This window comes from Sinocyclocheilus grahami, unplaced genomic scaffold, assembly GCF_001515645.1.
Source record: "Sinocyclocheilus grahami isolate Dianchi unplaced genomic scaffold, SAMN03320097.WGS_v1.1 scaffold153.1, whole genome shotgun sequence".
NCBI classification, from domain to species: Eukaryota; Metazoa; Chordata; class Actinopteri; order Cypriniformes; family Cyprinidae; genus Sinocyclocheilus; species Sinocyclocheilus grahami.
The window spans coordinates 2,656,974-2,667,494 of record NW_015505332.1 but is presented as its reverse complement, the minus strand read 5'-3'; the positions used below and the strand labels follow the sequence as shown (position 1 = coordinate 2,667,494).

At 33.5% G+C, this 10,521-nt stretch overlaps 1 protein-coding gene across 1 annotated transcript in view; it reads left to right on the top strand.

The window, feature by feature from the left end:
• Positions 1-10,521, top strand: part of LOC107592529 (CUB and sushi domain-containing protein 3-like) — a 309,662-nt gene that overhangs the window by 289,992 nt on the left and 9,149 nt on the right. Inside the window, exons 58-59 of the mRNA XM_016282061.1 lie at positions 8,668-8,841; positions 9,082-9,155. Of these exons, the coding sequence (XP_016137547.1) occupies positions 8,668-8,841; positions 9,082-9,155 (248 nt within the window). The remainder of the gene's footprint in view (positions 1-8,667; positions 8,842-9,081; positions 9,156-10,521) is intronic.

Genomic DNA, 10,521 nt, shown 5'->3' with positions numbered 1-10,521 from the left:
AGGGCTTACAATGACTTACAAAGATACATAACAGCTACAAGTGTATACACTACTTGCTTTATGCAAGCACTATATATTATACTATAAACTACTATTATACTTTATCGACACAAATTGATAGGTGAAACAACAAACAGCCACCCACAAATAGTCTATAAACAAAGCATCAGGCTGTCTTTGAGTTCACATGAACAACGGTTAAAGTTCATTGTCAGGCTACAGAAGAAACCATTCCTCCGTTCAATTAGGCCTAAGACATCGAGAGCCACGCAGACCTATAACAACCCAGCCACAACACATAATTGTGAATAACATGCCTTACCTTAACACAGAATCGACCACAGAGTCCAGCGTTTATATTTTTTCTACGAATCTTTGAGTTAACATGTACTAAACATGAGTGGAATTTGCACCGCAGCGCCCCCACACCTTGATGCTCATGACAAGAACAGCATGTATAGTTATCTTTATTGAAGTGAATTAGGTTTAAATCGCCGTCATGCATGAATGAATGATATTTTTGCAATTTTACACATAATAATCCATGATGATCACATTACACAAAACTGAAATTGCACGTCAAAATAACACATTGTCAATATATTTTGAGACCCCCAAAATTTCACAAATCCCGTTTTCAGGGGAGCCCATCTCTTATTAAGGGGAGCCGAGTTCGCACCCTGCGTACGTACATAGCATATACACTACCGGTCAAAAGTTTGGGATCAGAACAATTTCTAATGTTTTTTAAAGGAGTTTCTTATGCTCATCAAAGCTGCATTTAATTGATAAAAAATATAAGAAAAAAATGTAATATTGTGAAATATTATTATGATGTAAAATAACATTTTTCTATTTTAATATACATTAAAATCAAATGTATTTCTGTGATGGTAAAGCTGAAATTTCAGCATCATTACTGCAGTCTTGATCCTTCTGAAATCATTCTGATATGAATTATTATCAGAGCTGGAAACTGTTGTGCTGCTTAATATTTTTTGACGATACATTTTTATTCTTTCTTTTTTTAAAGAAATTAAAACTTTTAATACAGCAAAGATTTATATTGTTAGAAAAGATTTATATTTTGAATAAATGCTTTTTTTAAAACTTTTTATTCATCAAAGAATCCTGAAAAAGTATCACAGTTTCCAAACAAATATTTGGCAGCACAACTGTTGCTAACATTGATAATTCTAATAATAAATCAGCATATTAGAATGATTTCTGAAGGATTCTGCAGCTTTGCATCACAGAAATAAATTATATTTTAAAGGATATTAAAATAGAAACCATTATTTTATATTTTAATAACATTTTGCAAGATTACTGTTTTTTTCTGTATTTTTGATCAAATAAATGCAGCCTTGATGAGCAGAAGAGACTTCTTTAAAATACATTACAAGTCTTACTGATCCCAAACTTTTGACCGGTATTGTATACATATGTCAAAAACAATATAAAACTATCTGTATTAAACTCATTTGCTACAGGAATTGGCAAGAGTCAAGAATCTGAAATATTTAGAATTTTGTTCAACTGTTTTGCAAGTCAGATGCAAATGAGGTATGAAATGAGATCAAAAGAAGCATTTTACCAGCACAAAGGTACACGCTGAATAACTCTGATACCAGCACGCTTATCAGCTTTCATTTGTGAGAGCTTTTTGCACAATCCTGTCGTTCATAAATGCAAACAGGCTTGCTTATCATCATCCATAACCAACAATCCTCTATGATCCATAAAGAAAAGCAATCTCCTCCTAAACAGCACAGTGTCAGCTGGGAGAGAGTGTAATTCGCATTTAATTTTCTGACGACTTCGTGGCCTTTCTCTCCATTCAGATGGCAGATATCCATACGTTAATGCTTTCATTACATGATTCACAATGAAGAGAAACAATAAATTACATGCAGCACAAGCTTCTTGCTTAATCCCAGTTTCATAAAGTTTTTGTTGAATTCTAGCAAACATGCTATTTTTAAGTAAACAACTCATTCATTTCTTCCTCATTAACAGCCACAAACTTTCCAAATGGGCTTTGGAAGATATATTATTTTTTTCGCTTGAATGAATTCTTTGTCAAACAGTAAGATTTTTGCTGCTGGGTCCCGTTTAACTCTGCATGTTTCGTTCCCATTTAATGGCGTAGTATCTGCGTTTGCCGTTCAACAGCAACCTTTAAGAAGGTGTTTAAACGTGCCCTGTGCACAGGCCGTAGATAAGGTGCCAGAAATTCCAGATTGTCACTTTTTAGTGCTGATAAGGCATAAATCGTAATTCTTTCTTTCAGGACTCTGCCAGGGCTACAAGATTAGAGCCATGCTAATGCGCGCTTCGAAGCACACAGATCATAGACTAATGGCAGCTCAGAAATTAAAGCCTCGTCTCATAGATCCAGCTCAACACCGCATGGCAATTTCAATGAATATGGTATAAAATAAGAACTAAAAAACTCTTTTTTGCAGTTTTTTTTTCTGAGGTGCAGAAAATGTTGGTTGTTGAACTGAGGGGGGTCAAAATAAATATTAGATTTTATTTTAAAGGCTTATAATTTTTGGGACAAGTCTAAAATTGTGATTTGTATATTTATTTCTGCATTAAATACATTTATTTTCATATTTATAAATATTAAATATAATATTAATTAATATAATCATAATAACAACAACAACAATTATTATTATTATTATTATTATTCATCATAGGTTATTTAGTGACAAAATGTTGATTTGTACTTATTCATAAACTTATTTTATTCCTTAAATTTAAAAAAAAAATCTTAAATTAATTTTTGATAACATTTCCCCCCCATAGATTTCTTTCTTTCTTTCTTTCTTTTATTTTTCTTTTATTTATTTATTTTTAATTCATCCTTCAATGATTTCTAAAGGATCATGTGACACTGAAAACTGGAGTAATGATGCTGAAATAAATTTCATTTTAAAATATATTAAAATAGAAAACATTTATTTGAAATTGATATAATATTTCACAATATTACTGTTATCGCTGTGTTTTTTTTATCAAATAAATGTAGCTTTGCTGAGCGTAAGAGAAAAAAATGATTCCAAAAATGAGAGAAAAATGATTCCAATCTTTTAAATGACGTGTATAATTACATAATATGAAAATACGTGTTGTTGTTTTTTTGGTAAACTTTAAGTAAAATGTTTTCCCAAAATACTCATGCTTGGTTAATTTTTATAGTTTATAATTGATCTTACATATAGTATCTAACAGCAACCCAAAAATGTTGAATTTGCTCTTCTAATGCGTAACAACTAATTTTGTAACACCAAAGTGTACTGTATTCATGGAAAGTGCTGAATATTAAAGCATGGAATCTGCCCGTCCGAAGATTTAATGGCTATATTTAATCAGGTTAACTTTTTGTTGTGTGCTGTTTGTTGCTTCTCCAAAGCATTGTATTATTCATCAAGGAACTTTTTTCTGACACGGGGCCTGACTGGGTCCTCCAGTTCTGATTATGATGCATAACTTGCTCTAGCCTAGAGCTGTTGAAACTATTTTTTTCTGTGAAAGAAAAAACCCAGCAGTCAGATGAGAATGGTCGGCGTGCACTGTAAAAACATCACTGATTCCATTGTCGCGGTGCCACATTTGGCCTGCGAGACCTGTCGTTGCATGTGGAATATATAATGCTAGTAAGTGTTTATGTGTTGTGCATATTTGCATCGTTATCTATCATTGGCCTGTCACACTTTATATGCAAAGAATACACTCGGTAAAGGTACAAAATGCATTAAATCAGTATGCATGTGTGTTTGTTCTATCTTTCTTGAAAATAAATCTTATTTTCTTTATTATTTTTTTTATATGACATCCATTGCCAATTTTGTCTCCAATAATATTAGATCAGCAGTAGTAGTGGTCAAACTGAATTGTGTTTTTCAATAACCAATGCTCATATCAAGACAGCAGAGTCACAAATATGTATCCTACAGGCAATTTAAATCGGAAATATGCTTAGTATTGGTCTTGCTAAAATACTATAAATGCTTATATTTATTATTGTATAATAATTATTTTATTTTACTTTGATTTATTACAACCACAAACATTGTTACTTTATTTTATTTATTTTACTTTATTTTTTTTATTTAATAACAAACACAAAGCATTCTCAGTACTCTGACAAGTGTTGCTAAAATGGTGTATTTTATTTTATTATTTATTTATAATTTTACTTTATTATTTAATTTTTATTTAATTTTATTTTATAATTTTACTTAATTTTGCTTAATTACAACCAAAATAATTCTTATTACTGGCTCAAATATTGCTAATTATTATTAATATTTTTTTTATATTGTATTTGTTTATTATTTTATATAAATGTTTTGATTATTTTGTTTTACTATTTTATTTTAATTTTTCTTTATTTTATTTTATAACACAAAATAATAATTCATTCATTCATTTATTTGAATTTTTATTATTTTATTTTTATTTATTTTATTACAAACACAAATACTCTCAAAAGTACTCTCACTATATATGTATATATATATATATATATATATATATATATATATATATATATAAGTTTTACTATTTTAATTTACAAAAATGTTTATTTATTTATTTATTTTTATGTTTTATAACACAAAGCAATCTCAATACTGGCACAACTGTATTCATTGTGTTATTTTTTTTATTTATTTGACTTTATTTTACTACAAGCACAAAGCATTCTCAGTCTTGAGAAATGTTTTGTTTTTATAATTTGTTTTTATGTTTGTTTATTATTTATCATCTTTTGTACATCACTTTGGTCTATACATTGTGGTTTTGAAAGTACTTCAGAAATAACGTTTTATTTATTTGTTTGTATTACACTTTGTTTTACTATTTTATTTCATTTTATTTTATTACAACAAAAAACAGTAAAGCAATGACATTCTGATGTTTTTAAGTGCAACTAGTGTCCAAATACTCACTGTATGTGGAAATAAGTGAGTATTAATCATCAAAATCACATATTTGGATGTGGATAGCGCTTGTGAAGGGCAGATACCTTGCCAGTTCTCCTTCAGGTGCCTTGCGTAAAATGTGACAGAGCGATCTCGTTTTATCACAGCAGACTGCAAAGGCTTTGTATCAAAGCACTGCCAAGAAAGCCTGATCCCCGCGGCCACAGACCCGACTGATCTGCCTTTAGAGCCGTTTAACTGCACTGGCAGCTGACGGCCATCGGAGTTGACGTGCATTAAATGCCATACAGATGCTGTGCAATACAAGCGCTCAGCTCATCTCTGCAGTGGACAGAGTCCGTGTGGTCACACTTTCTCATCCCACCCTGTGAATTATACATCGCAGAGCGTGTCAGCCGCCGTGCCCCCTTTGGCCTTCCGGTTCGTTTTTAAAGAGGGATAATTACTCTGATTTACATTCAGGTAAGCCAACCTCTGCACTCTTGGGGCCGCGAATTTTGAAATTCTCTCGACTTCTGATCTTTAAATACCATGAAGCCTGCAGAGCTTTGCTGCAATTTATATGTCAAACGCCTTTGCCCCGCTGAAATCATGGGGTATCAAATGTGGAAATAAGTTTAACTTTGGGTCTGTCAGTCTTAAGCGCTCTCAAAGCTGTTTTTCGTTCTTCTTGTATGATGAAAGCTGTTTACCTTCGATTTATAGTGTATTGCAGCTGAATAATGGAAGTGTATGAGTATGTATGGTGTGTATATACAAGAAAATGCATTGGAAAATGCTTTTCAAAATGTAAAAATAAAACCCATTTTTCAAATCACACGCAGAGATTTCCTCCAGAACTTTAAGACCTGCCTGGTTAATAATTGACTCTGTGTTGAATTCGCACCGGCATGTATTTTTAAGCAGTATATTTCTCCTGCTCGGTCCGGCTCCACCTCAGGAGTTGGTTTTGAGGGTCAGGTCGGGTTATGCGCAAATAAATCGTTCAAAAAACAAGGCTATCAGACCAGATTTTCCTTGACAGCGGTTGTGATAGGATCAGCCATGTAGGTTTCAGAAGCAAAACATTTTCTGAGAAGAAATAATCAGAAACTGAATCCTGGTTATCAAATGCTTGTTAGATACATTAAACATAAAATGGCTTATTAAAGTTCAAATTAAATCAATATTGATCCTGTCTCCTTTCTTGAAGGTGAGATGTGATTTTATGTTTGTTATAATACCTTATTTTATCCTAATTTAGACCAGTGCTATTTTAGTATTATTTACAGGGTCATAGCTGGGGTTTGTGGGGCCCCGGTGCAGGTTGGACCCGTAGGCTCTGTTTGAAATTGTGTAAATAGCACAAATAAATAAATAGAACAAAAATATTTAAGTGTTTTCAAGTTTGTAGGGTGTCCAGGTACAGAAACCGAATAATCAAATGTAAAATATAATTGCATAGTCTTTGTGCGCGGTCTGTGAGACGCGGCTCTCTGTGTGCGCACTGAACACAATACACGAGTACTCGGTTAAGTTCTTTCACTTCTTGTGCTTGAATGCTTTAAACTCTTTTGAATGTTTAAATTGGCAAGATAAGCTAAATTGGATGATAAGCTTTCGTAGCGACGCACAGCAGTGGCCTGTCAACTGTCCTGAGCATCTTTTTAGGCTGGCCTCGGCCAGTCGGTCGAAATTTTTCGAAACGAAAAGTTTCGTTTTTTATTTTATTTTACAAAAAATATTTAATAGTTTATGATAACAATAAAATTGGTAGAGACAAGAGCATTGAGTGCTTCAGCTTAAACTTACTTTAGTTAGTTGCCAAGAAATATTTTAACTTATTTTAGTTAATTGCCGAGGCAACATTTCTCATTTTCTTTTAGTTTAAAATTTTCATTGAAGATTTTACTTTACTTTACTTTACAAAAATGTATCTAATAGCTTTAGTTTAGGTTAAATTTAACCTAACCTAATTAAAATTTTTAGGGAACAGCTACAACATTTATTTCAACTTAGTTAGCTAAATAAATTTCTCATTTTCCTTTAGTTGATATTTTTTGTTTTGTTTTGAACAAGTGTGCGTGTGTGTGTGTGTGTGTTTTAAATTAATAATAACCCTGGTAGAGACAACTAGATAATTTGCAGTGAGATTCCAGTGAATAAAATCAACATATTTCACTCAGGAAAGTCGATGTAGTGTTAATTTCGTTAACGAAGACTATGACGAAAAATGTTCGTTGACTAGCTTTTTTCCCATGACTAAAACAAGACGATAATAAGGTCAATCAAAACCTCTACTTGGAGAGCTTTCATGTGTGCAGTTGCCAGATATCAAGAGTTCAAATCCCCGAAAAATTTATCTAATAGCTTTAGTTTAGGTTAAATTTAACCTAACCTAATTAAAATTTTTAGGGAACAGCTACAACATTTATTTCAACTTAGTTAGCTGCCAGGGCGAAATTTCTCATTTTCCTTTAGTTGATATTTTTTGTTTTGTTTTGAACAAGTGTGCGTGTGTGTGTGTGTGTGTGTGTGTGTGTGTGTGTTTTAAATTAATAATAACCCTGGTAGAGACAACTAGATAATTTGCAGTGAGATTCCAGTGAATAAAATCAACATATTTCACTCAGGAAAGTCGATGTAGTGTTAATTTCGTTAACGAAGACTATGACGAAAAATGTTCGTTGACTAGCTTTTTTCCCATGACTAAAACAAGACGATAATAAGGTCAATCAAAACCTCTACTTGGAGAGCTTTCATGTGTGCAGTTGCCAGATATCAAGAGTTCAAATCCCCGAATCAGAGGTTCGCTGTTACACTTAATACATTTTCTTCCCAGTGTTTTGCTTATTTTAAGCAATCTGGCGAACCATGCGCATGCGCTTGCTCCTAATTGCGAAAGCGCCACCGCAGATGATCTGAAAAACAAACAAGCTGGAGTTTAGCGATCTAAATGAAAGCATCACTCAGCCGGTCTGTGTTCTGTCATGAGATCTCACTATATTGTTTGCGATTGTGATCGCTGAATAAATGCACTTTCTCAATCGCTGTTGTTTTAATAAGGTCAATCAAAACCTCTACTTGGACAGCTTTCATGTGTGCGGTTGCCAGATATCAAGAGTTCAAATCCCCGAATCAGAGCTTCGCTGTTACACTTAATACATTTTCTTCCCGGTGTTTTGCTTATTTTAAGCAATCTGGCGAACCATGCGCATGCGCTTGCTCCAAATTGCGAAAGCGCCGCCGCAGATGATCTGAAAAACAAACAAGCTGGAGTTTAGCGATCTAAATGAAAGCATCACTCAGCCGGTCTGTGTTCTGTCATGAGATCTCACTATATTGTTTGCGATTGTGATCGCTGAATAAATGCACTTTCTCAATCGCTGTTGTTTTAATAGAGAAATGGGCTATTGCAATTATGGAATTAGTGGAATTACTAGGAATTTCACTGTTATTATAATATTTGTTTGTTTTAGTTGTTTTCATAATGTAGACCGAGAGATTGCATATGTCTTTGGTATTAAATGATATAATAAAAAGCCTATAAGAAATCAGTACACTAGATGAGGTCAAATACACCATGTATGTGTCCACATTCTATTGATTTGTGCTTACTGGAGAAAGTGCAATACCTGAAATGCAAAAGTAAATCAATGTATGTAAAGTCGATGTATGTAAAAACAAATTGGGCTACTAATGGCAAATTTCATATGAACTATCTTGACAGCCAAGTTCTGCGGTGACCCTGGCTTACCTCCGCACGTCAGACGCGAGGGTCAGAGCTTCATCTTCAAAGCCGAGGTCACGTACAGCTGCAGCGCCCCCTATGTGCTGGTGGGCTCCTCGACACGCACCTGTCAAGCAGACGGCACGTGGAGCGGGTCGCAGCCGCGCTGCATAGGTACCTCCTGTATCCTCTGTTCTCAAAAGAACATTTCAACTTCATCAGCCAACGCTGCTAAACCTGTAATGACCATAATATCCACTCCAGCTTTGATCTACCATGAAAATGTGAACATTGTGAGCTGCTGCTACGGGTCACTGCCATTACATCAGTGACTACATCTGCTTTTCCTAATCCAGTCATGAAGATAACAATGGTGGAGCTGATAATGACTGTGTCATTCTGCTTTTACCGCAGAACCGACTCGGACGACGTGCGAAAATCCTGGCACTCCGGAGTATGGCTCTCTGAACAGCAGTCTGGGCTTTAAGGTAAGAAGGAGTTGAGCTGCGAGCGATGCTCTCGGACTATCTACAACTCTCGCATCAAAGCCATTATGATGAGAATACGTTCAAAAGGCCCATTTCTGTCAGTTGTAGGCCGCTTTTATCTTCAAGTGCAAAAACGGCCTTTTCAATTGGCACAATGTGACTTTTGATGTGCTTATTAAGAATTGAAAATCATATTTTCCATCATTGCTGAGACAAAAGGAGATCCGCTCGCCCAATGACAGTATGATCCGAAGGCGTTAATGCCACATCAGAGAGACTCTTCATTTGAGTCTGTGTCAGCGCGGGTCTCTGGCGAGGTATTGCCATCTTTCCGGACTGCCCTGTCTTTAAAAGCACAATTGATTTATTGTCAAGTTGATTCAGTCAAATGCTGTTTGAAGCGCCCGTGGCAGTTTCAGGATGTGTGACTGTCTCCCACCATCAGCTCTTATTGTCTGGGGAGAGTTTACTCTTCAAACACTCACTATATCTGCCCGAACGCCTCTGCCGGCACTTTAATGGCTCTTCAGACTCCACTGTTTCTTCCTCAGAGGGGCAAGAGAAATGAAAAATGAATTGGGCACTTTAATATGACAACTTTGCCCGCTAAAATGTCAGATTTGAAGTAAAAGTGGTCAACTGAATTGGGGTTTTCAGCAGAGACAGCATTGACTGACATGTATGATACAGTCAGTTTAAGTGTAAAACATACTTTGTATTTGTGTGTATATATATATATATATATATATATATATATAGTTTTATTTAACTTTAATTTAATTTATTTTATATTATATTGTATTTTATTGTATTAATTCCACAAAACATTATCAGCACTGGCACAAGTGTTGCTTATTTTACTTTTGTTTTATTTTGTTTTGTTTTGTTTTTTGTTTTGTTTAGTTTAGTTTTTTTACAAAACATTCTTAGTATTGTCACAAGTGCTGCTAAAATTTGTATTTTATTTTATAATTTTATTTCATTTTACTTTTACTGTTAACTCTAAAACATTTTCAGTAATGGTTGCTATTGTGTTGCTAAAAATATTTATTTGTATTTTATTACAACCACAAAACATTGTGAACTTAACATTACAAATTTCCAGTGGCAATAATAATATTTTATTTTTTATTTTGCTATACTATTTTGTATTTTATATTGCAACTACAAAACATTCTCAAAAGTGGCAGAAATATTTTTACATTTTGCTATTTATTTATTTTTACGACCACAATGCATAGTACCATAATTTCTGTTGCCAATTAGTAAATATAATAACAGGATAATAATTAGTAAGTAAATAAATATATTAAATAATAATAATAATTATTATTATTATTATTATTATTATTATTATTTACTTAAG